Source organism: Chaetura pelagica, unplaced genomic scaffold (genome assembly GCF_000747805.2).
Source record: "Chaetura pelagica isolate M959 unplaced genomic scaffold, ChaPel_1.0 scaffold3, whole genome shotgun sequence".
NCBI lineage: Eukaryota > Metazoa > Chordata > Aves > Apodiformes > Apodidae > Chaetura > Chaetura pelagica.
In genome coordinates, this window is record NW_009952974.1 from 14772459 (window position 1) to 14798687 (window position 26229).

At 35.9% G+C, this 26229-nt stretch overlaps 1 protein-coding gene across 1 annotated transcript in view; it reads right to left on the minus strand.

Annotated features, from left to right (window-relative positions):
* Window positions 1-26229, minus strand: part of TTN (titin) — a 248597-nt gene that overhangs the window by 213995 nt on the left and 8373 nt on the right. The window contains exons 5-41 of the mRNA XM_009996323.1: window positions 25943-26031; window positions 25610-25854; window positions 23616-23909; window positions 23232-23379; window positions 22634-22753; window positions 21477-21614; window positions 20509-20653; window positions 18383-18651; window positions 18151-18270; window positions 16755-17036; window positions 16416-16481; window positions 15685-15943; window positions 15314-15374; window positions 14988-15200; window positions 14117-14259; window positions 13278-13483; window positions 12933-13163; window positions 12181-12425; window positions 11231-11454; window positions 10946-11110; window positions 10673-10841; window positions 8733-10423; window positions 8358-8639; window positions 7819-8085; window positions 7396-7668; window positions 7025-7288; window positions 6666-6926; window positions 5878-6138; window positions 5140-5403; window positions 4787-5047; window positions 4361-4621; window positions 3305-3565; window positions 3077-3218; window positions 2821-2986; window positions 2384-2615; window positions 1529-1813; window positions 1305-1430 (exon numbers count right to left, since the gene is read on the minus strand). Coding sequence (XP_009994625.1) covers window positions 1305-1430; window positions 1529-1813; window positions 2384-2615; window positions 2821-2986; window positions 3077-3218; window positions 3305-3565; window positions 4361-4621; window positions 4787-5047; window positions 5140-5403; window positions 5878-6138; window positions 6666-6926; window positions 7025-7288; window positions 7396-7668; window positions 7819-8085; window positions 8358-8639; window positions 8733-10423; window positions 10673-10841; window positions 10946-11110; window positions 11231-11454; window positions 12181-12425; window positions 12933-13163; window positions 13278-13483; window positions 14117-14259; window positions 14988-15200; window positions 15314-15374; window positions 15685-15943; window positions 16416-16481; window positions 16755-17036; window positions 18151-18270; window positions 18383-18651; window positions 20509-20653; window positions 21477-21614; window positions 22634-22753; window positions 23232-23379; window positions 23616-23909; window positions 25610-25854; window positions 25943-26031 — 9129 coding nt within the window. The remainder of the gene's footprint in view (window positions 1-1304; window positions 1431-1528; window positions 1814-2383; window positions 2616-2820; window positions 2987-3076; window positions 3219-3304; window positions 3566-4360; window positions 4622-4786; window positions 5048-5139; window positions 5404-5877; window positions 6139-6665; window positions 6927-7024; window positions 7289-7395; window positions 7669-7818; window positions 8086-8357; window positions 8640-8732; window positions 10424-10672; window positions 10842-10945; window positions 11111-11230; window positions 11455-12180; window positions 12426-12932; window positions 13164-13277; window positions 13484-14116; window positions 14260-14987; window positions 15201-15313; window positions 15375-15684; window positions 15944-16415; window positions 16482-16754; window positions 17037-18150; window positions 18271-18382; window positions 18652-20508; window positions 20654-21476; window positions 21615-22633; window positions 22754-23231; window positions 23380-23615; window positions 23910-25609; window positions 25855-25942; window positions 26032-26229) is intronic.

A 26229-nucleotide genomic window follows, 5' to 3' on the forward strand; every position in this document is an offset into this window, starting at 1 on the left:
GTGAGAGGTATGGATATCCATGAATACAATAATCACTATACAGTATTCACTAAAGGAAATTTTCAATAGCAAAAATGTCTTCATTGAAAGGATTATCAAGCTTTGGAAGAAGGCTACCCAGAGAAGTGGTCAATTCACCATTCTTGGAAGTATTTAAAAGACAAGTAGATGTGGAAGCCAGGGACATGGTTTAATGATGAACATAGTAGTGTCAGGTTTATGGTTGGAATTGATGATCTTAAAGGTCTTTTCCAACCTAAACAATTCTATTATTCTACGAAAGGGGACCTAAATGAAAGTATCATATTCTGTGCCAGTCTTTCCAATTTCCTCAGAGGTGGTATAAATTCTAAAGCAGAACCAGATTTATTTTTTTTTAAACCGTCTCTTTATTTTTCCTTTTTTTTTTTTTTTTAAATAAAGGAGTTTGATTGGAAGTTATGGAAATGCAATTTAAATATGTTTACATATATGCATATTTGTATATTTTATGCGCATTTTTACACAGTTATCAGTCAGGATTATTTTTATTTGGAAAGTAATTTATTTTTAAATAATTGCAAATTTGGGGGATTGGGACTGGATCTTACTCTGCAGTTTACCATGTGAATATTTTCCTAGTAATCATACTCAAGACCATTTATTGAACTGAAGAAAGACAGTTTTATTCAGGTTTGTGTTAACTTGGAAATAATTGTTTTAATTGTAGCATTGTATTCTATGTAACTAAAGCTAGAAAATTTATTTAAGTAAAATCTATACTTAAAAAGAACATGAGCAAACACATTTTTATGATAGGAAAAAGAATGCATTTGCAATTTACTGTCCTTAGAAATACTAGCATAAAGTTCAAAGCAGTTTCAGTCTGTTTGCTTAGTTAATTGATGTGACCACTGTGTGTTACCAGAAACTTCATCATGTTAATTTAATAATGGTTAAATAATTATTTTCCACAATGATATTCCATGTCTTGAAACTCTGCCCTTTTCACATTGACACAGTTATCTAACATTAGTTAGTGTCTGAAACACTGAGAAGCGTCCAAAGACAACGTTTTTGAAATAGATCCTCTTTTTAGGAATGCTGAATGTTATGAAAGTTTATAACTTCCATGCTTGATGCCATCTTTGATATATGACTTCATTTACTGATAGTTATAAGTAACACTTTGCTGTGTGTGTGTTTCAAATAACTGTTCTTCTAGGAAAGGACTGATCCTAGCATATATACTCTGCATTTTTTTCTAAATTCAAGAGGAACAATTCTGATAATTGAAAAGATGAGCAGCATTTCATTAAACCCACCTGTCCCTGTAACTCGGCACTGAAAACGAGCAGACTGTCCCTCGGTTGTGACAGCATCACGTAGTGGTACAATGACAGCAGGTGGATACACTGGCACTTCTAGCTCAGGAGAAACAACTTCTGGGACTAAAGGATAAGACAAATAAGTCATTATTAAAGATGAAGATCACACACATGTTGACAATCTCATTTCACAGACACTGTTATGAGCACAGACAACTCACTTTCCACTGAAAGTGAAGCTGAAGTTGTGGCAACTCCGTAGTCATTTTTTGCTTCACAGGTGTACACTGCTGCATCTTCAGGGAAAGTTTCAATTAGCAGTAGAGTATATTCTTGTGCATCATGAAGGAATTTGCACTTGAAACCTGGAGACAGCTTTTGATCATCTTTATACCAGGAAATTTTGGGCTGGGGTTTGCCTGATATCATAGCACAGAAGCGGGCAGGTTTACCAGACTCCACAGTGGTTGGTTCTAGCTCCTGAATGATCTGAGGTGGTTCTGGAGCTGCAAATTGGGTGGGAGGGAGGAAAAAGGAGAGAGAAAGAGAGAGAAAAATCTCATTATTTAGATTTATTAAGGCTTAAAATATATTAGCAAGGAATTTACTTTTTAAAAATCCCTAATTCTTAATCTTATGTGCCCATGAAAATATGCCCTTTTCCTTGATTCAGGGAGAATGGTCTAGCAGCAGGTGCCTTAACATAATTAGCTATGTGGGCATAAGTGTTTTCTGGCAAAATGTATCCAAAAAGTGTTAGGTTAATCCCTCTGGCAAGGTATATTTGTGCTTATGAACAAAATAGTTTTATTTGGACTTGAGAATTTCCTGGTCCAAATAGACTGTGTGGAAAAGATCTGCTATAGCATTTTCATCAACTAGTCAGCTATTTCAGTAGAGCAAGGGACATCCATGTGCATGAGGATTTTGTTAGTGTTACAGACATAAGATTTTTATTGGATTTTTAAAATTTTATTTATTTACTTTCAGAGTTAGAATTTCAGAAAAGCTGTATAGAAATCAGAAAAACAGAGGGTAATAAATACAGTCAAAACATTGCTTGCAAGGACACATACCGTTCACATAGAGAACAACAGAACTCCTATTCCGTCCTGCAACAAAAGTGTATTCTCCAGCATCAGAGTAAGTAGTTTCCAAGATGCTCATTCGATGAACTCGCCTTTCCACCACATAACTGTATCTTTCCTCATACTGGAAGTTGATCTCAATGCCATCCTTGTACCACAGAGGTTCAATGTCATCTTCATTGACTTCAAATTCAATTTCAGCTCGTTGTCTCTCAATGACCTTTGTACAGGTAGAATAAATTTTAGAAATAGCATTTGGTTTTACAGACAACCCCACATTTCAGTTTCCTAGGAGGTGGCCCTGTCCTTATGATTACACATTTTTTTTGTTAGGACTCTCACTAGTTAGATATTGTTGTTCTTCTTTTGCATCATTCTTTGAGTGACAAAGTTATAAAATATTTCTTCTTCTGTATAGGACATACCTGAACATCTTTACGGATGCTTCTGATACGAATGTCACGACCTTCCACTATTAAATTGGCACTGGATGTGTTTCCACCTGCTACTACAGTGTATTGACCAGCATCAGACATTCTTGTGGAAGGAATAATGAGACGGTGGACATATTTCTCTCTCTGAATTTTCATCCTAAGGACAACAGAAAAGACAATGATCAAGTTACTTTCTGGGGAGAAATAAATTTTTAAAAGTCAATATGGTGTAGAAGCAATCATCTACCTTTCACCAATCTGGAGTTCTTGTCCATCCTTCATCCACTGGACCTGAATGTCAGGTTCTGAAATTTCACATTCAAAAATAGCCCTCTTCTTTTCCACAACCTTGATGTCTTTAATATGCTTCCTAAATTCAATGTGACGAGCTACGGTAGTAAAAAAGTAGAATGAGTGCCATGATGTTATTTAAGCCAGTAGAAATCACTAAAAATATAAATAAGAGGGCAAATACCTTCCACATATAAAGTAGCTGATGAGGCTGCTTTTCCAGCAACAAAAGTGTATTCTGCAGCATCACCAAAATGCACATTCCTTATGGAAAGGGAGTGTGTGAGCTTCTTTGTTCGTATCTGGCATTTATCAGTCGATTTTATTTCTACCCCATTCTTTAGCCATTTATATGAGATACCTTCATAGTTAACAGTAACTTCAAATGTTATTGTATCTTTCTCTTCAGCATTGATGTCTTTTAACATGGAGGTAATTAGGATGGCTAAAAAAAAAAAAAAAAAAAAAAAAAAAAAAAGAAAAAGAGATGGATATGGTTTGGGGGTTTTGTTCCGGTTTGCTTTGTTTTAAACACAAGTTAACTGTATTAGAGATGTTCTTTAGGATAGAGTCCAATTATTGGTAATATTAAAAGGAAGGTTCTATCTCCAGAAGTAATACTATAATTATTTTTCCTAAAACTTCTGAGTGACACAGGAATCCAAATTTTGTCTCCTATGTTGACTTGATATTTAGGTATGTTCACCTAGACAGAAGAATCCAGGATCTGACTTTGAAGCTCACAGCTTCTAAATCTCTTTTAAAAATGTAATTGTGGCATTTTAGGTTTATTTGAAAATACTTCTATAGCCGTGCTCATTTTGATATGGTTTGGGGGTTTTGTTCCGGTTTGCTTTGTTTTAAACACAAGTTAACTGTATTAGAGATGTTCTTTAGGATAGAGTCCAATTATTGGTAATATTAAAAGGAAGGTTCTATCTCCAGAAGTAATACTATAATTATTTTTCCTAAAACTTCTGAGTGACACAGGAATCCAAATTTTGTCTCCTATGTTGACTTGATATTTAGGTATGTTCACCTAGACAGAAGAATCCAGGATCTGACTTTGAAGCTCACAGCTTCTAAATCTCTTTTAAAAATGTAATTGTGGCATTTTAGGTTTATTTGAAAATACTTCTATAGCCGTGCTCATTTTGTCTGAATTGCACCAAGTGCTTGTATTAACACAAAGTACTATTGGTAACCATACAATATTCTGGTTAATTTAGTTTTTACATACGTTTTACGGTCAGAGTTGCGCTGACTCTGTCATTTCCACAGACAAATGTGTATTCTGCAGAATCCTCACTGCTTGTGTTCATGATATTGAGCTGATGTAGTTTCCCCTGGACCACTATTTTGAACTTTTCACTCATTTCAATCTCCACACCATTTTTCAGCCAGACAGCAGGCACATTGAAATGAGAAACTTCACATTCAAAAGAGGCAGTTTTGGTCTCAGGGATCTCAATATTCTTCATGGTCCTTGTGATGTGTATGGCTAAAGGGGGAGAAGATGAAAAGAAAGGATTTTTTTTTAAGTCAGTATGTGTGGAAGACTGCAAAAAAACAAGAGTAATAGGCTATGAAATGTCAGGCCAAGTTGTTCAATATGAGTAGGTGTAGAAATTAATAAATTACTTCCTTATAAACTTGTAATACTTACTTTCTACAAACAGCTTTGCTTTACACTCAATTTGACCAACAAGAGCTGTGTATTCCCCAGCATCAGCAGGAGATATGTTATGCAGCATAAGCTTGTGAACTTTCCTTTGAGAGATCATCTTGTATTTATCACTTTGTTTAAGCTCAATATTTTTGTGGAACCATCGGACTGGTACAGTATCATGGGATATACTCAGTTCAAAGGAAACAACAGCATTTTCCAAGGCAGTCACATCCTTCGGCTTTTTGATGATCTTGACAGCTTTAGGAAAAAAGTCGACAAGATTCACCAGTGTGTTTCACTTGAATTACAAACCACACATTAAAGCAAATATTCAAAACAGACTGACTTACTTTCCACATGAAGTCTGGCATTTGCTCCTATCTTTCCAAGCTTAAAACTATAAACAGACTCATCAGTGACAACACAGTGTTTGATTTTAAGTGTGTGAACAGTTCCTTTCACTGAAATTTCATATTTGTCATTTGATTCAAGTTCAACACCGTTTTTAATCCACAGAGCTCCTTTTACATCAGGGTGAGTCAGTTCTACACTGAAAACTGCCTCCTGTGTTTCTGTCACAGTCAAGTTCTTCAGTGTCTTCTTTATCTTAACAGCTAGGAAAAAAAAGAAGGAAAAAAAAACAACACTTGACAAAACAAACCAAAATTAAAAATTTTAGTAAATCTAATAATCTTAATAAAACTGAATCATGGTGCTTCATTTTAGAATCTAGTACGTATATATTGATTTATACAGTTTACGCCAAACTGGCATGCTTGGAATATAAAAAAAGAAATACATACTCGTTTTGGGGGGGGGTTTTTGGTATGTTTACTACACAACTAGTAAAGAATTTCTACCTGCTCACCAGTACCTTCAACAAAACATGGTTTTGTTAAAATACCATGCTAAATTGCCAATATGGAGACTCCAAAATAATTTGTTACCTCAGAATGTGCATAATAATATAAAAATACATTTTAAAAAGTTAAGCAAAATAAGTTTTCATCTTAGAACCTGATCCAAGACACAGTGTGTGATACTTGACTGAGTCTTATAGACAACAGTTAGTTACAAAAAATACTGACCTTCAACTTTCAGCTTGGCAGATGTCTTTGAACTTCCTATTTCATAGCTATATTCACCCATATCATCCAGTTTTGTGACAGGGATAACGAGCCTTCTCTTTACACCATCAGATTCAGCTTGGTACTGATCTGTTAAAGGTAGTGGTCTACCACTTCTCAGCCACTGGCCATCTGATTCAGGATTTGCCACCTCACATTCAAAAAGAGCTGTCTGGGACTCAGCCACAGTAAGGTCAGAGAGAGGCTTTGAAATGGCCCCACCTGTAGGGAAGCAAAAGTACATGGGGTTTTTTTTTATGCTGTTCAACTTTCCAGCACACAAAATGCAAACATGTGAAAAGTTGATGCTGGAATTCTTAGCCCTAATTTTCAGCATGTTCACAGACATTCTGTGTTCTGTGAAAAATCAAGAATCGGATGTGACCTGAATACGACCAAAAAATGTTTCTTACTTCTATCCTAGTTATTCTCATTTGTTACTTTTATTATCATTACAGACACAATGAACATTCAAGACAAAACCTTTTTCACATTAATTACATCAAAAATATTCCATACTATGGTGCTGATTTCGAGAAACATATAAGGACTTACTTAAAAGCTTTGTTGTATTCAAATTATACCACTCATGAAAGATAAGGGTAAGGGCAAGGGGTACATTAAAAAAACCAAAACTAAACCATGAAAAGTACAGAAAAGCACAATTGCTATAATTAAAAAATACAGTACATTGAGTATTACTTTTAAATCACAGCAAAATAAAAATCTTGGACTATAACCCTACTAACCTGCTACTATGAGCTTTCCAGATGTTTTCTTTTCTCCAGCATAGAATATATATTCTCCTTCATCATCTTTCATCATTTTAACCACTGTCAATTTATATATTTTGCCATGTGCTTCAATTTTATATTTAGGACCAGCTTTGATTTCTTGGCCTTTGAAATGCCAAATTACATCAATCCCTGAATGGGAGAGCTCAACCTCAAAACATACATTCTGTGTTTCAGTGCAGGTGATATCATGAAGACCTCTAATAATCTCAATTTCTATAAAAAAGAATATATTAAAAATATTAGTTGCTTCCACAGCTTTGTATTTAAAGAAACAATTTCACAAAGAACTGTGCTTCTTAAAGGAAACTTACTTTCAACTGTGACATTGCAACTTGTTTCAACTTTTCCAACCATTAGCTTATAATGTCCTTCATCTGATGCATGGGTTCTGTTAAGCACTAGCCTCTGTTTAGAGCCTTTGCATACAGCTTGTACACGTTCATCAGGCTTTATCTGATGATCATTTAGGTACCATTTGGAGGAAGATACATCAGGTGCTGAAACTTTGCATTCAAGGATAGCTTTTGTTCCTTCAACTACATGAACATCTTTTAGAGGCACCACTATTTCCACACCTGTCAAATTACAAAAATATTCATCATTAAAAAAACTACACCTTTAACAAGTAATCCTAAAGGACCTAAAAATCAAATACACCTTCAAACTCGTAGTAATGACTTACTGTACACTGTGATCCGTCCAGTGGTTGACAGTTCAAGATCAGGAACACTAAAAGAGTAAGTTCCACTATCTTCCTTTGTTGCATCTTCTATTAGCAACATGTGTGACTGTTTATCCAACACAATATGAATACGATCACTTGATTGAATTTCATGACCATCTTTCATCCAGACTCCTTCCACATTTTCTAGGGAGACTTTAACTTCAAGTTGTACAATATCTCCCTCACAGACTTTTTGATCAGTAAGTCCTTGAAGAATAGCCATCGGACGAGCTGTGGAATGAAATGAAATTAAATAATCCTCATAACAGGTAAGCACAGTATTGAATATTAAGACAGTATGGAATATAGAGATATAGTTATATATACTATGATATAGGAAATCTAGAATATATAGACCATATAAGTATTAGAAATGCTTACGCTTCATCTTGAGTTTGCAGTGAGTCCTTTTTCCATCAACAACAAAGCTATACTCTCCTTGATCCTCTTTATTAACATCTTTAATAGTGAGTATTTGGCGACCACGACGGGATGCAATTATGTATTTATGATTAGAAGTGAGTTCAACATCGCCGTGATACCATTTCCCCTCCACATCTTCTGGAGAAACCTCACATTCGAGTTCACCTGAGAAGGATTCTGGTACTTCAACATCCTCGAGTTCTTTAATAAACTCAACCACAGCACCTACAAGCAAAAATAATTACATTCTTTAATAAGCTGTATTAGATAGACTTGATGAAAACATTTCTTATTAAATGAGCATAAAGAAATCAATACGTATGTGGTGTAACCATTTTACATAAATATACCTCCAAACTTTATACTGGATTCTGAGAATATGAAAGCAGCTTGAACATTTTTTAGTGCATTAGATATCAGTTTACATTGTTTTACCTCTTCCTGAAGCTGATTTCACTTTAACAGTACTGTATGGTGCTGAGCTGTGTTTTTCTTACCTTCAACGGTAAGTTTTGCAGTAGTTTTTATGGATTCATCTTCTACCAGGGCACAGCTGTAGTCATCATCATCAGACTTTTCAATTGCTAGTACAGAAAGAAAATGAGCCTTTCTGTCAGAGTGCATCCTGTATTTGTCTCCAGAATGAATCTCAATTCCATCCTTAAACCATTTCACTTTGACAAAGGGTTCTGATGTCTCACATTCAAATGTTGCCATGGAGTCTCTCTCTTTAGCAACAATATCTTGTAACTTCTGGGTGAAGGTGATTAACTGCTTGGCTGCAAAATTATATGCAATGAATTAACAGTGCACTGCTGAAATAGACTTAACACAGTATGATAAGTAATAGGATAAAAGAGAATTAAAATTACCTTGTACTAACAGGAAAGCATGGCTTGAAGTTTCACCGGCTATATTGACTGCTTTCACCATGATGCTGGCAGAATCATCAGAAGTCACATCTCTGATGACTAATTCGCAAACATTATCTTCAGGCCAGTACCAGTACACACGATCAGTCCTTTCAATCTGCACACCATTTTTGAACCACAGGCACTCAGGGTCTGGTTTTCCCACTACTCTCACACGAAAGTGAGCATCTGTCCCCTGGGCTACAGTCTGGCTTTGAATTCTTTCAAAGATCTTGGGAGCCTCCATACTTGGACTAAGCTCAACCTTCTCTGGTTTGAATGTTGGAATGGTGATCTTGCCTTCAGGAGGAAGTTCTTTCTTCTCTTCCTCTGGGATCTCTTTGGTCCAATGAAGAAGTTCTTCTTTTGTCTTTTTTAGCAATTCTTCATATGATTCATCTTTTTTGCGAGACTTAAGTTCCACAGCAGTGATGGCTTCATAATAGCCCTCTTCTGTCCTGCGCTTGAATTTACTACGCAATTCTTCAGATTCCTCTGAAAGCTTCTCATGAGTGATTCTTTCAGCTCTTTTCAGTTTGACCACTTCTTTTGTTGTTGCCTCTGCAGGTTTGTCTACCTTCTGTACCTCAAAGAGAAGTTTTCCATGCTCTGTCACCGCAGGCTCATGTTTGGGTTCAGGAGCACGACGAAGAACAGATCTGAAGTCTTCCCTTTGCTGGATCTCAAGTCTCACCTTATGTTCAATAAAGCCTTCTGGATTCTCTGCAGTGACTTTCACCTCTCCTGTGTCATATGATTTGCAGTCCACAATATCCAGGTAGTAGATTCCATCATAACGGAGTCTAAACCTTTTGCTCTTGCGGATGAGCTGTCCATTGAGATACCAGTTGACCTTGGGCAAAGGATAGCCAGTCACGCGGCAGCGGAATCGTGCTGTTTCACCTTCCAGGATTCTTGCTGGTTCAGGAACCAAAACAAGTTCTGGTTTTTGTTTTTCCTTTTGGTCCACTGCAACTGCAGGAAGAGCACCCTCATGGGCCATTCTTTCTAACTCTTCAATTCGCTGCAGTCCCCTTCTGCCTTCTGGTAACTGGGATTCTTCCACAAGGCTTTTCTCATCCTTCACAATCAGAGTAGCAGATGTGTGGTCTGTACCATATTTGTTAGTTGCCCGGCAAGTGATCACTCCACTGTCTCTGGAATAAGCTACTCCATAGTCCAGGCTACAATACCCAAACTCATTGATCATGCGGAGTCTGTTAGCTGCTTCCAAAGGTTTGCCATCATGCAACCATTCTACCACCATGGTAGGATCACCAATTGGTGTAAGTCTACACTCAAAGTGTGCTGGTCCAAATTGCTTGAGTCTTAAAGATGTGAGCTTCTTCTTAAAAAATGGTTTCTGTTGCTTTTCTTTGTCATAGAGATCTCCTTCCTCCCATTGCTCTTGACCATAACGCAAGTGGAGAGGCTCTAACTCTGGTGCTGCAATCTCCTTAGCTTTATATGTTCCTTTTGGAATGATTAGTCTTCTTTCTGGTTCAGGTTCTGCATATTCAACTTCAACATTTACTTTGCACCGTGTAGTGTCCCGTCCAGCTTTATTGATAGCAGTAGCAGTATACCATGCAGCATCTTGCCTGGCAGTAGATTCAATTTTAAGGGCAGCTGCCCCTTTGGTTCCCTCAATCCTGAAACATGAAAAGGATTATTATTTTTTTCACTTTCTTGCACTGCTTTGTTTTGGAGTCCTGCAAGATATTTTGTATCTCTTAGCCTTGCTGTAATGCAAAAGCTGTTAGGAGCTTCAGTAGCCATTGGTCTAAGCCCTTAGTGAATCGCTTCTATGGAAGCAAGGGTATTCAGCACCCTGTAAGAGGCACTTTGCAGGATAGCAATTATTAGCTCCTTTACTATTTAAACAAAATAAAAATGCTTACTTTATTTTGGGGTATTTATGAGGTACAATAATGTCACTGTTCTTCAGCCATACAATGTCAGGATTAGGGTTGCCAGTAGCTTTCACTGCCATCTCCAGTCTAGATCCCTCCTTTACACTAACATTCTTCAGCCTTTCCACAAAGTGTGGTCTGACTAGGTCTTCCTTAGCTGGAGGAGCAAGGGTAATTTATTACAAGAGGAAATGACATAACCATGGTTATTAATAAGAAAAACCTCCTGAGCCTCCTAAAAATAACATGCAGAGTAGATACCTTCCACAGTCAGTGTCATCGAGACTGAAGCTTTGCCTGCTCTATTCTGAGCAATTACAGCCCATTCTCCAGAGTCATCAGGCATAGCAGGAACAATAATCAATGACTGGGTGCCATCTTCTTTAATCACTATTTTATGCGTGTAGTCATTAATCACTTGTTGACCTGCAGATACACATGGGGAAAAAAAAAAGTTACACTCAAAACAGTGTCTGAAAAAGATGTAAAATGCATGTAGGATTTTTTTTTCAAGATTAGTTGTTGATGAAAATTAAACTGATCTACCATTATGGAACCAGTATGTCTCTGGCATAGGCCTGCCAACAACTTTTAAGTCAAATCTTGCAGTCTGGCCCTGTGAACATTTAAATGATGTAGGTTTCAGCACAAAAACTGGCTTATATAGCCTCTCTAGTTGTCCTTCATCCGTTTCTTCTAATCTGCGGCCAGGAGAACGTGAAGGAGAACTGCGGGCTGGAGATCGGCTTGGAGACCGTGGCGAAATAGACCTGGAAGAAAAAGATGAGATAGGTGTGAAGGGCAATGACATATATCAGTGGGTTTACATGATAAACAGAGTTCAACTTTTGCTTTTAGCATAATTTATTTTAAAGAGGTTAACCACTGTATCTATGTGAGAAACTGCTACAAAATTAATTTTTATCTGTAGTCAATTTTCTTCTGGTTTTTTACAGCAGTTTTTATAGCTTGACAGTATTAGGATACACCATAGCTGGGGCAACTTTGGGACTTAGGATACTGTACAGACATGGATGTAATCCTGTGTACATTTATGCATGTGCATCTATGTATATGGAGACAGAACACCGTACATGGCAACACTGGACTTTTTCTGCCATAGAAATACAACTTTTCAAGATTGAGAATTAAGAGTTGTACACAGTACTAAAATTCCAAGTGGAGAAAAAATATTTTTCCAAAATGTGAATACTTTATGAAATCTCTATCATTGCTGAGGTTGTAAATCTGATACTGTGGCTGGATATGCATATGAATGATGGTACTCTGGGAACTGCACTGATTATTGAAAAGGCAAATCAGACACAGACATGGCACGTAAGTCAATAAAAGCCATGTAAACATCATTTAGAACTTCTCTAGTGGTATGCAAATTTCAGAGACTTAAGCTGTTCAGCTGCTGCATAATGAGTTTTTGGAACTGTCTGTCACAGCAGATTGAAGTCTCATGAAATTTATTATTACTGTGTACCTACCTATATCTTCTCATAACTTCTGGTCCTGGCATATAACCTGGAGTTGCTGTGGGTGCAACTGGCTCGACATAGAGTTTTGCTGAGCAAATCGCATTTCCTTTCATGTTACTGGCAAAGGCAGTATAAATTCCTTCATCTTCAGGTAAAACAACAGGCAAACGCAGGCTGGCAGTGCCATCTTGCAGAACTTCCATGCGGTAGCGCTCTCCATGCCTTATGCGCTTACCATCTTTGTACCATGCAATCTGCACAGAAAGAAACAGTGGAATGCTATGTGAGCTTTCCTAAAGGCGAAGATCCAATTACAGCTTCCTGGTTTTCAGCTGATGCATTGTCGCAGTCCATGTATATGTGTTAACATTTTCAAGTAAGTAAGACTAAAGTACCATGCTTCCACAATAGCCTCAAACATGAGTTTTGGTGCTAGAAACAGATATAAACCTCATTTTGACAAAGAGCAAAGTGACCCAGACTGCTCTTCCTACTATGTTCCCAACTTGGGATAATTCGGAGATACTCAGAAGCAAGACCAACTTAACCAGTAAATCTAACCTAACTCTGAACTGGCTAACCAACCAAATACTATTCTATTAATGGGCAAAACGAAAATTCAGCTTGATATCAAAACAAAAGACTGGATTTCCTTTGAGATTTGCTGTTTCCTATGCAGAATGTAGACTGTCTGATAATGGATTTTTCAAGTAGAGCACTAGAATTTTTTAATAGATTAATGTCACACAGGTTTGAGGTACCTTTGGCAATGGATATCCAGTCATCTTGCAATGAAAAGTAACCCCTGTCCCTTCAAAGGTTCTGTAATTCTTTAATCTTAAATCAAATCCTGCTTCTATAGCTTCAGATTCAGAAATATCAACCATCATCGCTTCTCCATCTTCTTCAAGAAGTTCATCTAAGGTAGTCTTAATAATTCTGAGTTCAATTTCCTTGATAAGTCTTTCTTCAAAAGAAGAAATATGGAATTCCTATATAGAAAAGCAAGACAATTAGTTCTGTGCATGAGATAAAGACCTTTTAAAGAAATTATTTGTACTGGTAAAATGTCAGTATACAAAATAAGTATGGAGTGGTGGACATACCTCATCTTCTACAAATGTTCTGACCATCACTGTATCTTTTGCCATTTTCTTCCTAATTAGGGCTTGTTCTTTTTCATATTCTTTTTCAAAGTCACCATATGAAACAGTGGGGGCTACCTCAGCCACTTTAGGTTCCTGAACATACGCAGTCATCTGAGTTTGGTACATCATTTCTTGTTGAGATTTTATGTAGGCATCATAATCAGCTAAGAATTAAGAGCACATTCATTTTTATAAGTTTTGTGGTTTTTTTTAATTTCACTGAATTGAATAGAGAAAACATGTACAAACATTTTACTGGTTTTGGTGATTACAGCACAGTTTCTGTCTTTTAAGCAAATAAAAAGCAAACAGCAATAAAGGCAAAGACTGATGCCCTCAGATGAGCTTTATAAACAGTCAAAACTTTTTATGTGTTACTTGGGTATGCAAGTTCTTAAAGTGCAAGAACCAGTAGAGACTATTTTAGAATTTCTTTACCATGGTTCTGTCTTCTGTAAACTTACATACATTTTTACAAAGACAATTGAAAGAAAGAATTAAGTCATCTTCTTCCCCTGTGACAGAACCCATTACTTGATTAACCTCCTTTCTCTACATCACTCTCTGAATGTCTTATGATATGTGGACTGTCAACAAAAGAAGATTCTTATAGCTCCAGAGTGTAAGTCCTTCAAGAACCTGATGTCAAATACTCTGTCTTGCAGAAAAAAACCCACCTGATATCCCTTTATGCTTCTTGAATTGACCAAAGTAAGCTGCACAAAATTTGCAGCACAGTTTAAATCTTCTCCCCATATTAAAGTTTTAAACATTTTTCCCACTTCTTTACAATGTACCTTCTTCTAGTAAGGAGACCGTTGCAGAAGCTTCTCCATGTTGATTGCGAACAACAATAGTGTAATCTCCGGCATCGTCGGCAAAAGTCATGGAAATTTCAAGTTTGCATTCCCCGGTTTCTCTTTTGTAACTCACTTTGTATCTATAGAAAACATAAAAGTCACAGCTTTCTGTAATTCTGATGAAGAGACTTTTTGTGAATTTGCTTTTAGTTATTAAATTAATCAGAATCACTCCTAACTTGTACAAGACAAGAAGAGACAAACTTTTGCAGATAATTCTCACTCAATGAATCTGCAGAACAGCACAGGAAAGTAACAATGCTGAAACTAGAGTACAGGTCTACTTTCTTTCCATTGTGACTAAAATAAATAGGATGCAAACAGTAGTACTGAAATATCAGAGATCTAGTTATCAGATGCAGTAAAATGGTATATGCTGTGTGCACATAGTTTGTCTTAATATGGGTTGTTATAACATGATATATTTCAAGAGTGCCACAAATGTATTTTTCCTCTTTGCTAGAAAATGTGTTGCTTGCTGTTGACAACATTAACACAAACAGAATCCAAACATTGCACAGACAGAATAAAACAAATGCAAAACTTCTTCCTGATTGGTTTTTAAGGATATGTAGCATTATTAATTTTATGGTCTTCGGAATATCTATTTTTTAAAAATCAGTAATCTCCTAAACACTCACATTAAGATATAATATTATATTTTTCCCATTTAAAAATAAAATTTCACAGAAATCAGTGATTTTATTTAGCTCAGCATCAGTGAGGCAGTCAAAACTGCAATACTGTCAATTAAATATTCTTTTAAATTATGTTTAAATAGCATGTTTTTGCATTGTAGTCAAAGTACCTGTAGCCAGTCGTTAGAGGAACTCCACCTTTTTTCCAGTAGACATGTGGCTTTGGGTTGCCCCCTACTTGGCATTCAAAAACAATGCTCCCACCTTCGATTAATTTATGTACTACAGGTTTTCTTACGAAGAAAGGAGGGATGGGTTCTCCCGACACTTCCTCTGCTACAACAGAGACATCTTCCATTACAATGTCCTTTGTTTCAACATATCTGAAATAAGATTCCAATGCAGAAAAGTGAGCTGATGTCTGAAGCTCTCATAAACTGAGTGCAAGAAACTAATGACCACACTAGAAGCAGTCTGTTTAGGAAAGTAACTTTACCGTTTCTCCTCTGTAACAGACTTCTCAGAAATGGTTTCTTGAGTCTCAATTTCTTCTGAGACTGTAAGACAAATATGATACAGTGGATTTTAAAATACTCTAATAGTGCTTGTGCAGCAAGTTTAGTTCACAAAAGGAGAAGGTTAGGTAGTTAGTTGGCTCAGGGGGCCAGGTACTTTCACCAAGAAAGGAAGTCTCCATCAGCCTCAGTTGGCCTTTTCCTCACATTCTTACAGCCCTTTTACCTAACAGCACTGGAATATAATTCAAGGCATACATTCTATTTAGCACCTGACAAAACACCTACACTAAATGACAAGTAATATGCAGTTAACAAAATTGTAATCTTCTTCAATGGTAACTACACCTACCTTTCACGTGTAAGTGGCAAGATGTGCTCACAGTCCCAGCCTTATTGGTAGCAGTACAGGTAAATCTTCCACTGTCTTCTGCAAAGGCTTCACGAATCACGAGGCGAGCAAGCCCTGCTTTGAAAGTGATCTGGAAGTCCATTGAACTCTCAATCTTGTAGTCTTCCCTGTACCATGTCACAGAAGGCTGAGGATGACCTGAGATACGGCACTCCAGAGTGACAGACTCGCCTTCAGTCACAGTCTTATTTTTCAGGCCCTGTATGACAAAAAATAAGTATCACAATCAGTATATATTTTCACTACTAAACAGACATGTAAATAAAACCTATGTGAATGGAAAATTCAATGTTTACTTCTTTTCAGTGGTGTATCGAGGAAAAAAGAGGTATTTTACAAAGGGAAGTATCTGAAACCATATTTGGGATCATTATTTTTATTAACAAGACAATTAAAAGGTAGGTTGATGTTTATGCAGATCACATTGAGAAAATGTTTTACTGCAGCAAAGGTCAAACTCGTATTTGACATAATTGTGAAGAATCACTCCCATAACAGACTTTTAGAACAGCTTGTATCACAGATGAATTTTATGGCTGAGAAAGTCCAAAACAATGTTTTGGAGATTAAACAAAGCCAAATTTTCATGGCCAGGTGTTAATATAAAAAACTTAGAATATAAAATGGGTGAAAACAGTGTATCTCCCTTAATCTACATACAAATTACTTACTGAGACTAAGGTGGGTGGAGTAGCAGGGATTTCTGCAGGCACAGGAACTCTGGCAGTTTCTGTCACCTAGATTATTTAAAGCACAGTTAATAAACACCTATCAAAGCCAAGGACAAAAGCAGAATTTAGATAAGAAAATAAATTAGGTAAAGAGAATTCTGCTTGTCAGAGGTAAATATTAGGTCCTTAGAAGGACTTGTGTAAAACAACTGAGATAAAAGTCAGCAGAAAGCTGTAAACGTGGAAAATTGCAATGAGGAAACAGCACACAAGTGAACTCATGCTATATTTTTAAGATGAAAGTCAGTCAAAGTGATGGAAATTTGCTTAATAACATACCTTTGCTTCGCCTTCTTTCTGCAACACCACATGTTCTTCCCTCATTGCTTCTCCTTTAATGCTTACACCTCTCTCTCTTCTAGTTTCAACATCATAGCCACTTTTGTAAGTCTCAGCAGTCTCTCCAAACGTAAGCTGTGGAGGGGCAAGAGGTTCTGTTTTTATCCTGACTTCCTGTGGCTTCAGCTGAGGTGGTTTCACAGGCTTGGTGATCTTTTGCACAGCAGAAGTAGCTGATAACTCTTTTTCCAGAGTAGCCATGGCAGATCCAGCTATTGAAACCTAGGGAACAGAAGAGAAAGAGCTACAGTTTAGTTTTTCTCGTTTTCAAAGGAGACAGTATATTTCCTGAGCAGAATGCATATGCACCAGTTGCTTCATCAGTCACTTATTTGTTAACAACGCAAAAGCTGCATATAGTATAATGATTTCTAGTTTCAGATTGCAGTAGTAGAATACTGAAGATATAACAACCCTGTTATATCTGTTATTTTTGATGTGTCTAACATTCAAATATTTTCTCTTTCATTTTTACTTTAGAATTTGATCTTTAGATGGTCAAGAAGCTCTTAAATGCTACAAGAGAATTGTCCTCTAAATTATTTCACTTGAGATCTTAGCCTGCTATTTACTCAGTCTGATACCGCAATAAGCAATACTACTAATAATATAACTGTCAGTGATTAAAATAACTGAAGAGACTTCAAAATGTTATTTTAGATGCAATAACTTTGAAAAACATACATAAATCTTTAAAGATAGTAGTTTTATAATGTTTAATTATGATTTAGCGGAAAAAAAACAACAGTAAAGTCCAGGCGAAGGGAGAATGTTTGCTTGAATGAGAAATCTTATTAAATGGGAACTTTCAATATTATGTGAAGGAGTCAAACAGACAAATGTAAAAAAAACCACTAAAAATAGATGGTGGCATATTATGCAGTCTGAAATTTTATTTATTTATTTTTTTTATTTAGCTTAGTTTGTAGTAATCTACAAGGAAGAAGTACTGTTTCCCACATATTAGTGATCTGATGCACATAGTAAGGTTGAAAATGGATACTCCTGCTCTTTAAAAAATACAAGTTGCATGAAAACATTTACGATTTCACTGTATGACATGAAGTATTCAAGCTGCATCATTAAACAGATGAAAAGTTTGTTTAAATAACTAATAATTACACAAACCACAAAAATGTGATTTGTATCTGTTTGCAGGAGTGTTCTTTATTACTCAAACAAGCCAACAAAAACTTTAGAGAACATAAACATCTAGATTATCTCTTCTTGGGAAAGCCCCATGCTGGAGTGAGAGGAAAAGTCAAATGGAAAGTGTAACCTACTGGTTATTATAAATGAAATGCTGTTCTTCTTGAATACATTTTTCATTTCTTACCTCATATGTATGATCTGGTTTAGGAACAGCAATTTTGGAGACTGCAAAGTGGGGACTTGCTGTGCGAGGTCGCGGGTGTTCAACATGAATTGTTCTCTCGGTTTCTGTTGCTCTTTTTATCTACACAAAGCAATGATAAAAGGTGTTGAGAATGTGATACTGTTCTCCAAACTGAAACCGATTTCACTGGGGCATAGTTTTTGGAAAAAAAATGCAATGTAAACAGTCTAACCTCTGTTGATACATGAACTTCTTTCTTTTCAGCAGCCGATATATGTTTCTCAGGTGGAACATAGACAGTTTTAACTTCTTTAGTGACAACATGACGTTCTGCTGGGGCCTCAGCAACGTGGTCTGTTACAGCATGCTCTTTATAGCCATATTCCAAAGTTTTCTGCTTTACATAAGTTTCCTCTGCTTGTTCTGGTTCCCAGGGTGATCGACCACGTGCCTGATCAACTGCTGCAACAACTGTAGCTACAGCTTCAGCCTTTTTTCCAGCTTTAGTCTACAGAGAACATTGGCAGAATTTATACAAATATTCATCATTTTAAAGGCTTGCATATCTGGCAAGTACTTATCATGCTCAGTGAAGTATATTCTAGAAAAAGAGATACTGCGTAGATATGCAGAAAAAAACCTGAGCTTGCTAAGTAATTAGAAATAATGCAATTGTATAAGGAGTTTTATTTGTTGCTTATAGGTAATAAATAGTGACAACTTTTATGTTATCAGGGTCCAAATTTCTGCCCAGTCACGGACAAGTAGGTAATAGGATCATTACTATCAGTGTTTATTGTTACTGCCATAACTGATATGGATCTAGCAACAGAGCATATGAAATGTATACCTTGTAGATTGGAGAAAACCTAATGGATAATTTCATGATGATTTTAAAATCATTATCCCTTCAAACTAAAATAAATCAGAAGAGGCCAAAATGTGATTATTTACAGAGTCTATGTTTTATTAGTAAAGTAGTGTTTAGGAAACAGGGACCTCTTATCTAGTTTCATTGCTGATTTCAAAATCATTGCTTATACCAATTTGAATTTTGCCCTAAATTCACATCACCTGAGAAGTAACTGTAATGTCTTAGAAGTCTTAGTCCTCTTAGTTTTAGGTGTGATGCTCTTCTAATTATATTTTACAATTTATTTTTTTTTAAATGTACCATACTCTTTCCAACAAAGTGGATAGATAGACTAAAGAAAAGCTGTTGGCAATTATGATATTCTTCTGCATATGAGAGTTCCTGGCTACATTCCAACAGAAAAGCTTTTTTACTGTGGGAGTCCTACTGGAACAAAGCAATGTCAACAAACATCTGATTGTCTCAAGTCATAAACTGGATATTCAAGTTTGGACTGCACAAAGAACAATACAATTAAAACCTGAATAGAGAGAGGTTGTTTCATCTGAAAACCATAAAATTGCAAGGAAATAATCTTTTAGAAAAAGAAAAGATTGCAGAGTCAGCAAGCAAACATTACTTGAAAGTCACTGGTATGAAATAGGGTTTCACAGAGAAATTTGACTGTACTCTTAAAAGTGGCATTTTCTAATAGAGTGACACAAACTTTATCACTAGAAACTTAGTCACACTAACACTTTTACTTGACAATCATCCCACTTAAATGGTATGTTATCATGAGTTAGTTTGAGCACATTCTTTCATACTCAAGTAGCTCTGAAGAGGTGAGGTTTGCAAACAAAATAAATTACAACAGTGCTTTTCACATCTGCAATAGCTATATTCACCTGATCATAAACTAGTTTGATCTTGGCTGTAATTCCTTCTCTAGTTCTGGACACTGTGATTGGTGTTTTGGTTTTATAAGTAGCTTTTTTTTTTTTTTTTTAACTACAGTAGTTTTCTCAGCTTCCTTTGAAGTCTAGATACTACAGCAGAAATAAGTCTCAGTTACAAATGTTCTTGAAAGGTATTTGAACAATGGGAAAGCATTTTGGAAGCGGAACAGGGAAGAAGAACTAAGGGAGTTAGATCCTGGTGCACTGCACACAACTCACTATATGTATACTGATAAGTATTGTTACACCCTGACAGCTATTTAAATCATGGTAATAATTAAAATAAAATAAAATAAAATACATTTCAGGAGTCAGTCAGTGCATTCCAAAGGTCAGTCAGAAGATAATTATGGGAATACTAGTAACTGAAGTGGTTAGGAGAGAAAGGTAGAGGTGGAATAATATACTCTTATTAAATGGTATTCTAAAGGTTTTAAAGTGGAATAAATTTTAGAAAAAATGAGCCGGAAATGTACAGTTAGTATTTTTTTAGGGACACATATGCTTTGTAAAGGAGAGGATAAAAAAATATAGTTGTAATAGTGCTATTCACCTTTTGATGGGTAATGCTCACTTGTTCTTGGGTGGTAGCAATTCCTTCTTTACTTTTCAATGTTATGAGAGATGGTTTAGGTTTGTCAGTGGTAATTACTGCCTTAGGAACAGAAGGTTTTGTATCTTCCTTTCTCATCTAGTTTTTATGATAAAAAAAAATAGTAATCAATTATGCCTCTTGTCAAATTACACAGCTTCTCGGGAAAGTGGAATAAGGTTTCAGAATTTATACGAATAAAAGAAAAGCATCACCTGAGAAATCAGGTGATCATTTTGTGCTGACCAAGGCATAGCCTACCTTACATACTAGCTGAACTAAGTGCATTTGAAGTCATTAATATATTGCATCTATGTGTGAATTAAGAGAAGAATATTCCCACTTCCTAGTTAATTATGACATAACATTGTTATGTTTTGTAAAATATATTTGCGTAAAAATTAGTATTACTGACTTAATATTTACTCCCATCAGTACATGAAACTATTTTGTTTCTTGTTCCAACAAACATTGTTTCCACATTATGGTCTAGTAGATGCATTCAGTCCTCACACAAATAGGAACTTCATTGCATCATACTCCACACATAAATATTGTATCATGAGAGATAACCTTTACAATTTATCTTTAGAATTTACAATTTATTTTCAGACAAAAAGCAAAGGTCATTAAGCAAAAAATGAAATCCTGAGTATCCTGGTAATAAAAACCACAATGCTCAAAGGATCTGTAGGAAGGGCAGCTGCACTCTGCCCCTGTAGCCGGAGCTGCCAAAAAGTCAGCAGAACTGAACCTGCAAAGCTGGGCTCAGATTTGGAATACCTTGCTTCATAAAGCTTTCATTTTGTAATCTTTTCATAAAGAATCACAGCAAAGATCAATAGTATATTTCATGAAGGATGAGGTTTCATAAACTTATTAGAATATAAGAATGAGCTAAATATCTGTAACATTTATTTACCTTCTCATGAGCAATTTGCACTTGCTCATGGCTGGTAGAGATTTCTTCTCTAGCTCTTGATATTCTTTCTTGCTCTTTGACTTTGTCTGTGGCAATTATTACTGTGGGTACTGGAGTTTTCTCTGGTTCTTTTCTTACCTGTATGTTTACAAATAAAAAAATTAAATTAGATTTTGTTTAAAAATATAAGGTATGTGATTTTCGTGACATTTGGAAAAGAGATTACAAAAAAAAAGGGAGGAAAAATATCAAATTCTGCATTTCAGAATAATCTAGTCTGGAAACAACAATAACAAGATAAACAGACTTTTTATAAAATACATATATACTTAGCTTAAAAAATAATAAAATATTCCACAAACGCTTGCTTTGCTACAGAAAGCAGTAACTAAAAAAAAAAAAAAAGGATCATATAAAAACTGTCCTGCATCATAATCAGTTTGAGGAAGTGTAGGATATGAAAACCAAGTTTTTGGTGACTTTCACCTTGCCAAGAAGTTCAGACGGAATCACAATAATAAACACAATTTTTTAATTTATTTTTTTTTCCTAGGTGGATTTCTGTTTATCAGTACTTTAAAGAGAGGTTATGCTTTCTTCTTTGTGCATTTCAGATCATGCAAATGTAATATTTCTCTATAAAAGCTGGTCTTCCATTTAATCACACTTGTCTGATGAAACACATGCTAAAATAAGCTGAATTCCAATTACTCATCATCATTTTAATGCAGAATGAGTTTTTCATCCATTTCCTGACCCAGTGTGCTGCCAACAAACAAAGCAGACTACAAATATCAAGTTTAAAAACAAAATACAATTTTTAAAGGGAAAATTTGAGAGGTGTTTTCTATACATCAATTCTTTAAATGATTGAGAATGCTATCTCATAAATCACTCTATGAAAAAAAATAATTAAGTTAAGGTTCAGCAAGTTTATCACATTCTTACGTATTAATAATGGAAGTGAAATAGACAAAGTAATACGGGGATCAATAAGAGACAGGAGAATGATAGTAATGTAAACCAGAAGAGTGAACACATATGAAAGGAAAAAATGTAATGGTATGTCATTTGTCTTGTTCATAGGCCTTTTTGTTGAGATAGTAGATTTTTAAAGACATTAGGGCATGAAAATCACAGGTAACAGCTGTATTCACCTTTTCATGAAAGATGTGCCTTTGTTCTTGTGAGGTAACAATTCCTTCTCTAGTTCTTGATATTACTGTTTGTTTTGTGGCTTTATCACTGGTAACTACTACGGTTGCCTCCTTTCTCATCTGATTTTTATAGCAACAAACAAGAAAACAAAGCCTTAAAATTCACTTTAACAAATTGATCAAAAAGAAAAGGAGAAGGAAAAATAAGAGAGGAATGCAAGTGAAGGAAAACCAATAAGGGAGAATTATTCTATTCTAGTGGGTAAATTATTGAGATATTAGAGGAAAAACTTAACCAGTGTAAGAATCATGTTAGAGAAAAAAAGACAAAGGAGAATATGGGATCACTTTCATAGAAGGCATTCTTAAACTTAAAAACAGTTTAAGAATAATTAGTTCAATCCTGCTATGATGGAAGGCAATGGAATAAGTGATCCACAAGCATTCCTTTACAGCTCAGGTGCTCTATAGGAGTATGCATGCTTTTGCAGTGCACTGAGTAATATCTTGTTAATTCCTCAGAGTGAATCATGCTTTCTTTGCATGTTGGATGAAGGGAAAAAGGGGAAACCATAGAATATCAGTGCTCTATTTCTACCTGCTCCTGAACAGGCTGAACATGGACTGCAGTCATTGCTGTCCTTTTAGCAGTTTGCTCTACAAGACTTGGAGCTGGTTCTCTCACCATGGCTTGATCCACAGCAGCAACAACTGTAGCAACAGCTGCTGTTTTTTCACTGTCCTTTCTCACCTATATTAGTCACATCAAAAGACATTTTTTCATGTTTTGCATACATTCAGAAGCATAAAACAAGTATGGAGACAGAATGTTGCAAAGAAACACTTAAATATTTGCAGCAGATCTCTCTCGATAGCAGATACACACTTTTATACACAGGCTCTTAGATTGCATTTAGCAGATCTATTCAGCAGTTATGAGTCCACACTTAAAGCAAAAGCAATGATCTTTCAAAAAATAGACTTTACCTCTCTAGCACCAGCTGCAACCTCACCAGTAGTAGCACCACTAATGGTTACTTGTTCTTGGACCCCGTATCTCCCCTCCCATCTTTCTTCAGTTTTTATTTCAGTAGTGCTTGTAGATACTCTTGTTTCCTTCATCTGAGCTTCTGCGGTTGCAGTATATCCTTCCTGCTTCCAAGGGGGAAGGACTTCAGCCCCAGCTGTTGTCACTACCTGTGTTTTACGGATCGGAGATGGAGATTTCACTGGTCTAATAGGTGAGGTGGATATCCTTCCAGCAGGAGAAACTGACCTATTGAAACAGAAAGTATTAGTATAATTCATATAGTATCATACAATTACAACTACATAAACAACTGTATCCTGAACTTCAATTCACTCCCCATTTAGGGTATCTTCAGTACTTGGTAGTTTTATTATTTTTTTTAAGTTTTTTAGGTGTTTTATTTGTTAATTGCACTTATCTGTTTTTGATATTATGCCTGTGTGTTTTTGTCATACTTGTAACTGTAACACATCTTTGTAGTAGCTTAGTTAGGTTTTCAAAAAAGAAAAAAGGGCAAATGTCAAAGGACATTTCACTCAAATGCAAATATTTAAAATATAAAAAATACATTGATAGTTTCCACTTGTCCTATCTCAATTCTCCTAGTAGAAGTAATATCTAAGGCTTACAAGCCATGAGTATTACATGCTATATTTGCGGCCCTGTCTCTGCAGAGAGACAATTAGTGTAACAACTCTTTGTAAAAATATCATGCAGTATCTATCTAGCAATCACATAACTATACACTCCTGCACCACATTTCATTTCCATGTGCCATCCATACACATGTTCAGACTCCAGGCAAGATTCTGCCTGTATTTTTTCCCATACTTATATTTAAAAAACTCAGCCAGAGTAATTGGTATCCACTTGGAAAGTGTTAGTTTCTAAATTTTTATATTAAAAAAAATTCAACTGTAGTCCTAGCAGATAATTTAAATGAATTTTCAAAATGCTTTAACAGAGTTATAATGAGTTTTATTTGAGAGGATTTTTTTGTTTACCAGATAATATTAACAAATTGCAGCATTAGGGGGCAGCATCATCACATTAATTTTTAGATCTATCTTCTAACGTGTTAGATGTCTACAAGTGTTTTGACTACCAGGGCAGTATAAATGTCTAGTTCCATATGCACTCCAGATGGCACTATTGAATTATTCTTTCATCTATGCAGTTTGTTATTGCTACACACTATCAGTTCCTTCCTATCCTTGCAAGCTATTCTCAATGAGGCAAAATACACCAGCTTATCTAGTTCTGGCAATTTAAATGGAGCTCTGCTGAGCACTCAGCTTGGAGACATTCCTTCCATAATGCTACTGCTTCAGGATGCTGAAACTGCAGGACTTTCAAAGCGATTTTGCCTTAACTAGCGTCTCAGGAAAGACCACTTGTGGTCCCTAAACCAAGAGCCCTGGTCTTTAAATCACTTACTTTCCCTCTTTAAGATCCTTTACACCATGGAGCTAAACTTAATTTTTTCCATAACATATTTACCTTATCTACTTTCAAAACACTCTTTCTGCAGTCATTACCAGTACACATATAGAACACGTGTTCACATTTTTTTGTGTATCCTTTCATTCCATTTACCACTCATCAGAGTGTCATTGGTCTTTTCTCTGTTCATCTACAATCATTGAGGGCCAAGTACTCTACTGTTTTCTTATCTTTCATCATGAGCTTGGAGTTTTCAGTGCTACTTCAGCTGTATGTAATCAAATGGGATTTATTCTCTAAAGGATTTTTCTCCATATGGGATAGAAAATTTACGTAAGAGGCATGCACTTCTATAGGAGTGACAAATACAGCACATTACAGCTCAGAGTCAGAATAAACTCAGTCAGTATTAAGTCAGTGCATTTTTTTCCATTCCAGTACATTACTGCTACATGTAAAAGTGATTAAAAAAGCAATTTTGTTTGAAAGAATAATAATCTTACCTTACTGGTGAGGGTGTTGGTGCTCTGACATGTCTTACAGGTGATGGTGATTGTCTAACAGGTGATGGTGATTGCTGTCGTGCCATCTGTGCTTTTGCAGCAATTACTGGTGGGGTTGGTGATTTCGATGTGGGTCTAGGAGGCATTCGTGGAGGTGCTTTGTGTGGGAGCTGTTGGGCTGTCGCACTGTCTATGACCATTTCAACACTTGTAAGTGATCTGGCATCAAAGTGGGTTTCAATCTTCTGCAATGAAATAAAGAAAACATGTCAGATATCGTACAAGTAATAATCCACATTTTAGCTTTACCTGCTTTGTTTTTTAAAAACATACCTTTTCAATTCTGGCTTGTCTTGTTTGTGAAATCTGAGCAGTCGAAACTATTGTCTTTGTCTTTTTAGCAGGAACGGCTTCTTCCTCACCTTTTGGAAGAGAAAGTGTGGTGAGGAGAATTGCATATGGCAAAAAGCACTTGCAGAAATAAATTAATGGCCAATTCCAATTACATACAAATGTAAATAAACAACAGAGAAATAATTAAGCAACCATCTGTTTTTCCTGCAGTATGTATAGACAGATAATTGTGAAAATAAGTTAAATAAAGTTTCTGCATTACTCTC